The sequence below is a fragment of the Morone saxatilis genome, unplaced genomic scaffold, assembly GCF_004916995.1.
Source record: "Morone saxatilis isolate NCDOM2014 unplaced genomic scaffold, NCSU_SB_2.0 Contig21, whole genome shotgun sequence".
NCBI classification, from domain to species: domain Eukaryota; kingdom Metazoa; phylum Chordata; class Actinopteri; family Moronidae; genus Morone; species Morone saxatilis.
This window is the reverse complement of record NW_023339774.1, coordinates 4498787-4512213: the sequence shown is the minus strand read 5'-3', so window position 1 is coordinate 4512213 and position 13427 is coordinate 4498787. Positions and strand designations below refer to the sequence as shown.

The following is a 13427-nucleotide window of genomic DNA, read 5'->3' as shown; positions in this document are numbered from 1 at the left end:
GCTATTTTCAAACCTTGCTAGCTCTCTCGCTAGCTTTCCAAGATTACCAACCCCAGCTTTAAGGCCTCTTCTAGAAACATTTTCTGACCTCCTTCCTTCTTAGCTCATGAAAATCTTTTTATCGTTTTAATATTTAGTTCCTTTCCTTTCCACTGCCACTAAAGCATTTGGAAACAGGAGTGTTATCACAAGTAAGAAATGTAAAACCACAAACCAAGTCAGTAAAGCCTGTGACATGATAATGCTGTCCGCTGTGAGCTAGTGTAGCCCTCCCAGTAAAAACAGATTTAGGGATTTGCAGATCAATAGACGGCTAGAAAAAGCAGTTTGATTTAAAATTACCTCTAAATCTATCCTCTAATCTAAATATTTATTCGATGAAAATCATTATCATGTAACCTAACATCTCAAAAAGTTAAAATTTTCAAACACATATAGCCCAATCAAATTATATAAATAATTTTTTTTAACATGCAAATTACCAAAATCTTGCTTAGCTGGTTTTTAGAGCTCAAATGAAAGTGTGTCTTCACTTCCACAGCATTCTCACCTTAATCACCATCTCAAAAGTGAAGACTCCGGTAAAGACATAATCCAGATACTTGAGAACCTGTAAAAAGTGTAAGAAACTATCCTGTGAGATGACTCGTCAACAGATCCGGTGACAGATTTAGACACTTTTAAGACACTTTAGAAGCCTGTATGTGTGTGTGTGTCTGTGTGAATGGACCAGATATGCACAACATGTTCCTCTGCCCTGTCAGAGGTCTCAAGCTCTGTCAGCTTTGCACTCCCCTGCACTAACATTTCCTGAACGCCCACACAAGCACACACACATGAATAAACAGCATGCACACGCACATCACCTCAGATTCCCTCTGTGCCCTTGACTAGAATACAAATTAGTTGTGCTTGTCTGTCAAAATGCTAAAACTCAAGTCACGTGTCTGTGTACTTGTATTACCTCCTTATTCCCAACATGGGCTAACCTGCTATTCAGGAATATAAAGAGTACAGAAACATTTTGCCAAACTGGACATGCACCACATGCATTGTTTTATTAGCACATTTCTCAATGAGTGACATTGTTTGACAAAGATTGCTTTAAAAAAGATTGTTTTTGTGTTTTCTATCCTTTGTTCCTCAACCTGGACAAACTGTCAAGCTCTGTTAGGAAGAACTGAATGAATCAGCCTGTCAACCCAAATGAGACATATTTGTGCATGAATCCTCATGCGCTTGTTTGAGCATGCACATTTTCAGATACTGGTTTGTGTGACTGTATGTCTAACAACCAGCGTGTTTGTTGTGTACTTCCAGATGTTTATTTATGAAGTCTAGATGTCAGTCTGACTCACGTTGTTGCGTGGGGCATTAGCTTGCACGGGGTCCTCGGCTGCCAGAGCGATGCTGCTCATGGTAATGACCATCAGGATGCACATTTCAAAGTAGCGTAGGTTGACCACGTAGTGACACAGCCGCCGCACCCTGCAAGGCCACACACACACAAGATACAGAGGAGCGACAGATCCTTGTCAAAATAATGCACAGAAGTGGACATGGATCAGCAAGACCTTCATCTTCAGTATCGGCTCCCTCATCACCACGACAGTCTGGTACATCTACTTTTTTGCTCACTCATAAAAAAGATCTTGAGATACTTGTTCCCTTGGGGCACCAACCCATCATTTTCCAGCCGAGTGCCATGGCCTCAGATTTGAGATTATGGTTTACTAAAGAAAACAGGACTACATCATCAGCATAAGGGAGAGACATAGCTCTGACTCTAGTCTACTTCTTGCTTCATGCAACTATGCAAGACTTTCAGCTGCAGAACTGACATTATGACTATAAATTGAAACATCCATCTTTGGACATTAGGTGTTATACCTTTTGCTTAAACTTGAATTTCTTAATGGACAATCCATAACAGGCACAGAAGTGCAATAAAATGTCACCACTCGGGTTCAAATCACAGAGCCCATTCTTGCCATCAGGTTTCTCTGTCATTGCCTATGTGAGAAATCAGGTCTTGCAGCAGAACTGTGGAATAGCTGCACTTTCTCCAGGATGCCACCAAGACATGCCAAGAAGGCCAGAATCTCTAAATTGCACAGATTCCTTCACAGGCATTATGAGACATACAATACTCTGAGACATTTTTTTTTAAATCCCTGGAAAGTTATCAGACTGGCAAGTATCTTATCTTTTTTCGTGATGATTACAAGGTAAGCAGTAATACAGTGTTTACACGACAAAGTAATCTACCAGGATTGCTATTTAATTAGGGCTCACTCTCCCTGAGATGAAGTCGTTAGAGAATACCATCTTGTTCCCCAGGGAAACCCTCAACACACTGTTGGTCATGAGTGTTACAACGGCAGTATTTCACCAATCTCCGGATAACAGGAGAGTTTAGGCCCTGTCAGGACTTCTGGAGCCAGCACTGTGCTTAGAGTTAAGCTCATTTTGATGTTATTGGTTTCACTCAATCTGATGCACTGGCTGTGGCTCCTTCACTACCTGAGAGAGGACATCCTGATAACCACTTTTTGAAACCAGAGGATCAGTCCACAAAGTACCCATGCCGCCTGCTGTCCATTGGCAATGCACCAGACTTCACACCGAAACAAGTGACATTTTCAGATGAACAAACAAGTTGAAATTGAATATTCTTTCATCTTTTCTGGTCTATATTAAATACAAATGAGGAGTTAGTTTTTTATACAATGATTTCTGTTGATTATCCCAAATATATAGGATTTAATTAAGTAATGAAGGTATGTCTGACATATTTTGTGAAGAAATGAGGATGAAGAGAGTACAGGAATAAGCAGCACATTAAATGTATAATTTATTTTAATGATTGCTTTGACATACTGACTGAATTCAATAATTTTGTGTGAGAAAACTAATACATGTACAACTTGCAGTAACCTTGTGCTGTGAGTTTTCCCCACTGTACATGGTAAAACCCTAATCGTGACCGGGTTTTATTAACTTTTTATTGTTCTTAATTCATCCCAAACTATCAATCTTATTCCACATCACTCCTCTCAATCACCTCCCAGTTATGACTTACGGGTTTGTTTGCCCGAAGATGAACATAGAGCTGTAGGGAAGGATCTGCCGAGGCCCATTAGCCGCCTCCTCCTCCTCCAGATCTTTCTTCTCTTCGCTGAGTTGGAAGTTGTCGCAGTCGATGTTGTTCACTGGTGTGGAAAAATAAATACAATCATTTAGCTCAAAGATGAACATTTGTCACATTTTTTTCTGTGAAATCAAAATGCAGGCTATTGGCCTATGTAGTTGTTTTATGAGTGTATTTAATGTCTGCATTTATAAAAATGTATCATCAAAAACTTGATTAAGTTTGTTGGTTGATCATTCAAAGAAAAGCTGTAGCTATAGTATTACTGAGATAGAAGCATTGCGTCATGTAAGATCAGTTAAAAACACAGTATGTGATAAGATTTTACTCATTAATTTCTTTGCTGTGATTTGGGGCTGTGGTGATATTCTTAATTAGTCCTAATTACCCTTAATGACTGTGCTATAAAGTGATGACTACTGGAAATAATATAATAAGATTAGGCTTCTAACTGAAAAATGGCAAAAACTTTTCATTCCCCACTTGACGTGACATGTCGTACTCACTGGGTATAATGGTGGTTTCTCCAGGTGGGGCAGTGATGGTGACAGGGATGTGGATGGCGTTGCTGTTGAGGCCAGCCTGGCTGGCCCTGGTGGAGTTTTTCTGGTTGTCAGCATCCTCTTGTTTTTCTCCAAGACTCAGGCTACTCTGCATTGGCCGCAGAGGACTGGAGGCAAAGCCGTCTTCCACAGCATCTGGTTGCCTCTCCCTGGGGAAAGAGATGTGTATTTTATCACAGGCATCATTATACTGTGCTCTCAGCGAGCTTCAAGCTTTTTCTGCCAAATTAGATCCATATCTGTCCCTCTGGGAAACGGACCACAACCTATGTGGCAACAAACTAGAAGTAAACTTACTGTTACCCAAACACTCGGTTATATGCTGTTAACGTATGTATAATAGCAAACAGAAGCAAATAGTGTCTTAGAATATGAAATTTAAGTCAAAAAAATTCACTAGAGAGTTAATTAGGCGCAGTCAGATGCAGGCCCATCAGAGAGCTGTCAAGCTGTAGTAGTGTTTAAATTACATAGTACTGTTATGCCTGTACCTCTTGTACAAATACTCAAAACAGGCAATGGAAATATAAAATGAAGCAAGACTATGCAACTGCTTTCTCACCTCAAATGTATTCATTCTGGTGAAAAGTTCAGAGAAATTTGATGCTTCCAGATCAGTTTTTTTAACTTTGGTGAGAGAAGCGATATTATGAACTGCCATTTAGTGAAAACATTTCTTTCTTTTTTTTTTCATTATTATTACAACCATCTTGCAACCACAAGTCTTGCTTGCATAGTTTTTGCCAATGGTGCAATTGGCAAAAACTATGCAAGCAAGGACTTGTTATGCTAACATATCACTAATCAATTTCAGTTTTGTCCTTTAACAGAAAAAACATCAACAATAAAAGGTAATAAAGTGTGGTGTGTAATAGGTTAAGTAAAAATCAAGACCCAGCTTAGAAATATATAAATAAATAAACATCTTGTTGATGTATTGAATAAAACGTCTGCAGTCTTACCATTGACCTTTGGTTCCATTCTTGTTCCTATTGCAGTCGTCTCCATCCAGTGTGGAATGAGCTCTGACCATACGAGAGCAGCGTCCCTTCCTCTCTCCATTACTATCCCCTCCTCCTCCTCCTCCCCCCTTCCCCCTGCGCTCTCCCTGTGCACCATTTGCTATCATCCCATTTCCCTCTTTTAGTGGACGATGGGAGTGATGGTGGCGATGTCCCCTTTCTTCTCCTGCTCCTCGCACGTCATTGGCCTCCTCCTCAGGGGAGCCTGCCTGGTGGTGGTGCCTGTGACCCTGCCCTCCATCACGGCTGTGTTTGCTCTCCCCTCTCCTCTCTTTTATCTGGCCACTGTCGCCGTTGTGATCTCTGCTCCGGCTGTGATGGGTGTGGTGCCTCCCTCCTCCCAGGCCGTCGCCTCCCTCCCTGCTCTCCCCGTTCTTCTCGCGGTGCCGGTGATGCTTCCTGGAGTGTGTGTGGAAGTTGTCTCCAGACCCGTCCTGCTGTAGATCCCCTGCCTCTTCCCGTCCTCCTTCGGGAGGCCTGCTGGGTTTGTCACCGTCTCTGGCCTCCACCACGAGCGGTCGGTCCAGGTGAGTCTTCATGTCAGGGTGCAGGTGGAGGGCGGAGGACACCCGGAGGCGCTCCTCGGGGTCGAGCTCATTGAACAAGGCCTCACTGCTCGCCCTCATGTTGTGTCTCCTCAGCTGGTTGGTCCTCTGCTCCCACACTGACATGGCTTTTGCTGACCGCTGTTGCTCCTTACTGCACACAGGAATCAAACCCACAGGAAAAGATCATGTGATAATGAAAAACTATGAAAAACTATGACATGTCTCGCTTTTCTCTACTCATTGGGTTCTTTTATGTATGGGATTTGGTTGAACATCACCATCCACAGTTTCATCCATAGCTACACCGATCATTCTATTTAATTCTAGTCATCAAGCCTGTGACAAAAGTACAGTAAGTTAGCTAAAGAACCAGACATGATGTGGCCTATGGATGCTTCAACACAAATGTTCACCATGGTATAGCTTTCACTTACCATGCTTGACTGTTATATGGAGAAGTAGCTCAAATTTCCACTGCAAAATATCATTATTTTTTATTTCCCAGCAATTATGATGGTAGGATCACATTCACATTTTGTTGTCACGACATGACCTGATCACGGGAGGCCAGTACCTTATTCTCAGTCTTCCCACCTGGCTTTTTTTTACAGGCATAAAAATAATTCAGTCACACTTCTGGGATAAACTGACCAATGAATACCATCCATAAAGAGATACTATGGGGTAAGGACATTTTATATGTATTAAATTGATTTAATCTGCACCAACTATCAGGTGTGGTGTTTATCTTATAACAACAATTCATGCAGAGTCTTTCCCTTAGACACTCTGCCTATCAAAAATGAGACTTAAAAGACAGGTTCACATTTTTCAGGTCCAACCTTGGAAGAATAATAACAGCTATTAGTAGCTATGAGTCACCACGTGAAATACAACTTGTGTGAAGAATACAGACTGGGCATTTCTGTTTATTTAGTTTTTGTTTTTTTCACAATGTAACTATGTTTTGTACTGTGAAACATACTTTTTATTATTATTTCAGCTTCACAGCTACAGTCATAAGTAAGAATTGTCTGACACGTCATGTGGCAAAGCTTGCTGATCTGAAACAGAAATCATTTTTCAACTTCTGTTTGACTCAGGTCATGTGTAAATGGGGCAGGCAGGAAAAACGTGCTATGTGCGATGGCCATTCCCAACATGTATCTTCTTTAAAGGCATATTATGCAGTATTTTCTTTGTTTTTGCTAACGCTGCTCCTTCTCTTTATTGACCTTCCAGCTTGCTTAACCACCACTGTTCTCTCTCTCTTTCCCTTGCTTTTTGAACCGGGAAAGATTTCTGGATAGTATGCCTTTAAGGATAACAACGAGCTGATTCCCGAGTTGAGAAGAACGTGGTAAGAGATCACACTAACGAGTGAAATGAGATTTTGAACATGGGGTTCTCTACATAAGTGAGAAGAGACAAAAACCATATTTCCATCTATCATGTAGGAAGGCATTGCATACGGTTTCTGTTTCTGCACAGTATGATTTATTTACATGGGGTTTTATGGGTTAGTTAAGTTTGTTCCATCTGGTCACCTGTACCTCAAGATTCGTCGGGCGGGGGAGGAGTAGACAGAATAACTCCTAAAAGACAGACAGAAGACACAGAGGACACAGGACAGGCGTCCACGGACAGGTGAGCTACAGACGTACAAGTAGTGTTTATATGTCTACAGAAAGGAAAATGAGAGACGTAACACTGAGGAACGATTATTTTGAGATATTAACAAAGCACATGCACACACTGAAAAACACACTGAGGGCAACGTCAAAGAAACACACAGTTAGTTCCGGTTATAATCACATGTTATCTCAAAGAGGTGAGATGTTAAATAAGCGTCTCTGGCCTTCCGTCTGCACTTTAATTGATTGAGACAACAGATCGCCGGGCAGGGGAGCAAACTTACAGCTGGCCGTTTAATTTTGTCCTGGGCTCATATTCTCTTTGAAAGTGATGTCCTGGGGTCTACGATAACAAACAGACTGGAAACGTCAAACTGCCTGCGGTGATGGCTACGCTCAGAGAAATTAAACATTTATACACAAATTATTTACTTCAGAGAACACAGAGCGGAAGATGAATTACTGTAGGCACCAACACAGAGGAGCTGCAGCCATAAACAAAGTACACAGTGGTTGGTTAAGGCCAGAGGGAAGCATAACTGTGTTTATGTATCAGCGATTTACACTTAAAATTACCCTCACACTGTCCTCGTAGCTTCAAATGTATTATGGGTTTGTGCTATTTGCATGTAATTGCATTTTTTCGCTCTATGAAGCATTTTGTGATTGCTTGTTTCTCTTTTTTTATAAGAATCCTAAATACATTTCACTTTACTAGCAATGAAGACATGAGCTACAATTTAGTTTTATGCAGGTCCAGAGGAAAAAGAGAGGAGAGGAGACACGGAGAAGTAAAGAGAGGAAAGGAAACAAGGAGGTAAAAAGACAGGATGGGACAAAAGGAAAGAGGAAGGGGGGAGGAAAAGCGGGAAGAGGAGGAAAGAGATGACGGGACGAGGAAATGAGTAAAGGAGAGGGAAAGAGAAGACATAGAAAATAGAGATAAGGGTAGGTGATAACCAAAAAGGAGAGGAGAAGAGAGGAGAGCAACCAAGGAAAGGAGAGGAGGAGGAAAATATTGTAACAGAGAGTGATAACTCACGGTGACTGAATGCTGTTGATGGACGACCTGCGAGAGAGTGCATCTCGATTTTGCTTTACAAAACTGTACATGCAGAACAAAAACAAAAGAAAAAATGAGACACAAATCCGAAGGGGACAGGTGGACCGTCAGTCTGTCTGTCCACCTGTCCCCTCCTGTCTTACAGTAAAGGACTAATCTGTGCAACTACTTCAATAACACAACAGCAACAAAAGCGTGTTCGTTAGCAGAGACATTTCATAATGACAAAAAACTGAAACTGAAAACAGTTCAGGAGTTTCATTCCAAAACAAGAAAAGCAGAAGTTACTACCATTCAAATAATAGGAATAGGAATAGCAAAAATTATTGTAAAAGAAAAGTATTCAATATATTCAGATTGTTAAATAATTTTTAACAGGAATTTTCTGGGGTTCTTTTTTCTCATAAAGCTCTAGTCATTTTGTAATGAAACCCTGTGTATTTCTGAACCAGTACACATGCACATAAAACAGTTCATTTAAAATAAAAAGTTATTTATGAGCTCGCCCACTATAGTGTCACCACACTGTTCAATGTAAAAAAAAAAAAAAAATAACAAATATTCTGAGGACGCTGACAGTAATGCACAGGATCACATAATAACAGTAAGACACAGAAAAGGAAAAGATTTGAAAGTTAGCTACCCAGTGATCATTCTCTACAGTCTAATTGACCTATTTCTTGGTGAGGAGGACAGCAATTAAGGAGCGAGTGTGAATCAAAGATAACCACTTTGTCAAATGAATAGAGGGCTGTCACATAAAGGGCTGCACAGAATTAAATAAAACACAATCGAATATAGACTATGTGCATTAGTGTTTTTTTCCCCACATTAACTGACTGGGTGGGTATCAGAGAAACTGGTTTTAACGTCCAGCTTTACATATTGCAGCAATTAATCACTGATAAGGATGAAAAAAAGGCTCCAGTTTTCACACCAGCTTCCTCTTGACAGACTCTCATAATTTCAGTGTTCATCCAGGCTCTAAAAATAGGTTGAATTTGGAGGCGCAGTTAATTTCTGCGTTGACACTAGACCCCGGACCTGTCAATCACAGGCTTGCGGTGGAGAGGGGGCGGGTCAAAAGTTTTAGCGTGACAGGAACTATCTGGGTATATAAAGACATCCCTGTCATTATCATATTAGAGAAGATGGGAACTTCTGACAGCAGAGATTACGTTTTTTTTCTATCTTGTTCATACTGTAAAACTCATGTAGCCTCTGCCGTCTCTCTGTTCATCTGTTTCCTCTTTCTTTCAACACAAGTCCAGGGGATAAAAAAATAGATATACCATAACATTCTTAATTGGAATCTGTGCAGAAGTAGATGCTTAGTTTTATCATATTATTAATTTGGTAAATTAGTATTAAAGCCACTATCCATAATGGTTTTGAATTAAAGGTATCCTGTAGAGCTTTCTTGTAAACAAATAAGAAAACTCTCTGTGTATTCTTGAGGCCTGATTAAAAATGCTAAATAATTTTTCTTCCCTGATAACATATTTATAAAGATTTTCTATATTTTAAATTACACTTTGTTATTTATTTGTCTGTATATTGGAGTAGAGGTGGCCTAATAGAACTTTTACATTCCCAATCTCATCATCAGTAACAACACTGAGTATTTGCAGTTATTAGTGTAATTTCCCCCTCTTTGTTATCTACTAGTTTACTGTTAGTAAGCCATTTAAATACACTTTATTGAAGACAGCTCTTAGAAATATAATTCAGGAATTGTCTAACTTTTAAATCCCATTAGCCAAAAACTGTTTATTCTGGAGAGCCGCTTATTGAGAGCTGACTTTTTGTAGTAATGACATACTAGAACANNTTGCTTTAGAAATTTAGGTTTAGGTTGGAGCCGTTCTGAAAATTAAATTCCATTTTGGCAGCAGGTAATGAGACTGAATGGATAAGACGTTGAATGAAGCATTGAAAGATCTTATTTTCAACCAGTCATGAAGCAAATCAGACATTTTGTCATTCCTGTTCCATAAATCCTTCCAAAACGCCATCACAATGTGTTAACATGTAGATTATGGCTTTAAGGGAGAAACAGGCTTGTGTCTGTGAAATTAATAAAAAAAATAAAATAAAAATGACTTGTGGAAACTAACATGTTGTTGACTGGGGCCTCCTTAATTGCTTCTACTACTGAGGAAGGTAGATAATATAACCAGGAAACACCACAGGAGCACTCTCATAATGGGAGTTGATGAAGAGAAGTCCAGAACGTATATCAATCACAGTACGTATATACACAGACATTTGAGACTGGGAGGGAAGAACATAAAGCAAGACAAAACACTGAATGACAAAAGGACATTTATCTCCTGTGTGGGTGAACAGAGCTGCTGTCAGGGGAGAGAGATACTCGCAAACTTACGCAGCGATTGAGATGTTAGCCGCTGACATTGGACTGACTTCTTTCACCTCTAAAGCCTTCTGAAGGGCGAGCTTCTTATTGGCTGCCTCCTCCTGCTCCTCTTCATCCTTCAGCCAGTGAGAACCAAGACATAAAATTGTGTGTAATGATGTCGATGCCCTGTGCACATGCATGGGCTTTTCTCGGGTTTGACAAATTTGACCATAAAGTAGAAACCTAGAACTATCTATATTGCATCATATGTCTCATTAATGTGTTTTCAAATGCAACATTCAGACAGTCTGAGCCAGCCTACCTTGGTCAGTTCCTGTGCATTCGCGAGGTTATCGACAGCGATAGCCAAAAAGACATTCAGGAGGGTGTCTGAATAAAGCAGAACTCAGGAGAAAATACAGATGTACAGTATGTATCCTGTGATGACATATGCAGTGTTTTTCTTCACCAAACTAGGAGCAGGCCCTAACCAGTCTTCCTGTCAGATCACAGACAATATTTCAGTCCCGAACAGGATATCTAGGCAACTGCAGTTCAGGCTCTGCATTTATCAAGTCTCTTAGAGTAAGAAATTGATCCTAACTGGCCAAGAAAGTGCTGCATTTTTGCTCCTATGGAACTAGAAATAAAAAAAAAAACTTTTAGGAGAGCTCCAGAGGTGTCCTCACCTGTCAGGAGCAGCCAGGGGTCATTGTCATTTATGACAATGAGCTTAATTTGTCGTTGTGCACAATACAAAAGAAGGCACATGTTCTCGCTGCAAAACTGATGTCCAACTTTACAGCAACTAAAACTTGGTCCGTCACAACCAACAATTACTGCAGCAATAAATCAAACAATCATTCCCCCTCCACTCAACTTAACATGGATAAACTTGCCAATCCTCAGTTTATTTATTGAAAATAACAGTGATGTGAATAACAGACGGTGGAGCTTAATTTTAAAGATATGTTCATATTGTTATCATATATTTCCCACAGTAACACCTGTTAGAGTACATGAACTAACAGAAGCTGTAGTTGAAAGGTGACTTAATGAAAGAAAAGATAAATGTCCCACTGTCCCACAGAGGGTTTGCAACATTATTCCTGCTGGGCACTCATTTTAGCCTTTATATAAATCTTACTATTATAATATACTGTAATTCTACTACTGCTACCCAGTGGCCAAAATGTCAACCTCTAAAATGGAGATTGTCATGAAAAACCCCTTTTTAAATCCAGTGATTGTTTGATGCTTTCCTCTCATGTCTCCATCAAGAAAAATGCTTTCAGTTCCACAACTGATGTGTACACTCAAAAATGAAAATGTGCTTGATTTTGAGTGCATTGTTGATGGACAGTAGGGGTGTAAAGAGTTACCTATACGGGGCGGAAATGGGTTTTAACGTTATGGATGGAACAACATAGATACAACCCCTGGATCGATCTAAATGTACCATCAACTGGTCGAAGGTCTGATTCTAAAGTTATGAATTGTTTGACAAACTATTCTGCAGCGTCTCTACTCTCATGAAAAGTAAAAGGTCAATGTGAGGGTCTCCCGACAAGAGCAACGATAGTAACGTTAGCACAGCGTGGCTTGCAAGGTCGGTACATAAACATAAATGTCCAACAACGCCGACACGATTTCCAGTACACCATCAAATCTAAAATCTAAAGTTTGGAAGACATTTGGATTCTATAAGAAGAAAGGAAAGTTGGACAAAAGTCTAGCCATCGCTAAGATCTGTCGGACAGCAGTTAAGCAGTAAGTGACATTAGCAGTAGCACAACGAATCTTAACAGTCATCTGGTGAGATGGCATGGTGACACCTACACAGGCGACAAGGAGTCTGTGAATGCTAACAGCCAGCACAAGCAAGAACACGCAAGACAGGGATGTTAAACACTTTTCAGCCACAACTTAACTACAAGGTCAAAGGTAAGCAAAGTCACTTTTATAGAATTAGCTTATTTTAACTAAATCTCTACATTAAACAAATGTTAAGAACTGTATTAAATTGCATCGTATCGCATCAAATCGCACACCAAACTGTTCCATAATAAAATGCATCGTCCCTGGATTGTATCGTAGCCCATGTATCTAGATATGTATGTATCGGATCATCTTAGAAAGGAGAGATGCACACTCCTAATGGACAGTGTCTTCTCTCAATGCAAAGCAAAGAAGAAATAGAGGAGCTGAGCACACACTGCAGTTTGAGGTGTAAAAGAGGATACAGTTTCCAAAGAGCGTGAGGACGATGAAGTAGACGGAGGAGAACATGCCGCGGCGAACGCCTCCTTGAGACTCGATCCCATGGTACATCACGGCGTTCCAGTCCTCGCCAGTCAGAATCTGAGGAAGACAAAAGAGTCAGAGCGATGCCGGGGACACGGGCGGGTTGTAAAGCATCATGCAAATCGCACAGAGTGTAGAATTAAATTACTTTACAGAGTGAAGGGTTATGAGCACAGACTAATTGAAGGATTATCAGCAAGCTCATTAGGGGACAGAAGGTACACAGACCAGTCATTCCCTCTAATTAAAATGACGGATAACAATCTTTTTCCATAAAGTCAATATTCTCTCATTTATTCAGACTGTGTGAAGTGCACCTTGTGTGAGTCTGTGTGCAGGTGTGTGTTACCTGGAACACAGTGAGGATGGCTGCTGGGAAGGTATCAAAGTTTGTCGTTGGCGTCTCATCTTCAAAGTTAAACCTAAAATTCAAAATCAAGACAACCTCATTACAAAGAGAGGAAAATCGAAAATGACAAAAATGTAGTCCCAGTCAGTTCTTAATGGCATCTACCTGCAGTTCAGGAGAAGATACAGGGAAAGGTATGTTTATTTATTTAAAAAAATATAAATATAATTAAAATAAAAAATATCAAGGAACCACTCAGATTGATAATGTTAGGAACCTGTTGCTGAGCTCTCACTACATGTTTCTGTCCATGAGAAACATGACACAGCATAAAAATAAACACATTCACACCTTGAGTCACAGCTGCAGCTTCTTTTTCTCCTCCTGTAACACTTTTATTCTCTACTGTCAATCCACAATGCCCCCCCCCCCCC

At 40.3% G+C, this 13427-nt stretch overlaps 1 protein-coding gene across 1 annotated transcript in view; it reads right to left on the bottom strand.

Moving 5' to 3' along the window:
* The window catches only part of cacna1bb (calcium channel, voltage-dependent, N type, alpha 1B subunit, b), a 161422-nt gene that overhangs the window by 46536 nt on the left and 101459 nt on the right, over nt 1–13427 (bottom strand). The window contains exons 16-25 of the mRNA XM_035668513.1: nt 12994–13066; nt 12584–12701; nt 10663–10730; nt 10368–10474; nt 7961–8023; nt 4677–5435; nt 3658–3863; nt 3083–3212; nt 1359–1488; nt 551–610 (exon numbers count right to left, since the gene is read on the bottom strand). Coding sequence (XP_035524406.1) covers nt 551–610; nt 1359–1488; nt 3083–3212; nt 3658–3863; nt 4677–5435; nt 7961–8023; nt 10368–10474; nt 10663–10730; nt 12584–12701; nt 12994–13066 — 1714 coding nt within the window. The remainder of the gene's footprint in view (nt 1–550; nt 611–1358; nt 1489–3082; nt 3213–3657; nt 3864–4676; nt 5436–7960; nt 8024–10367; nt 10475–10662; nt 10731–12583; nt 12702–12993; nt 13067–13427) is intronic.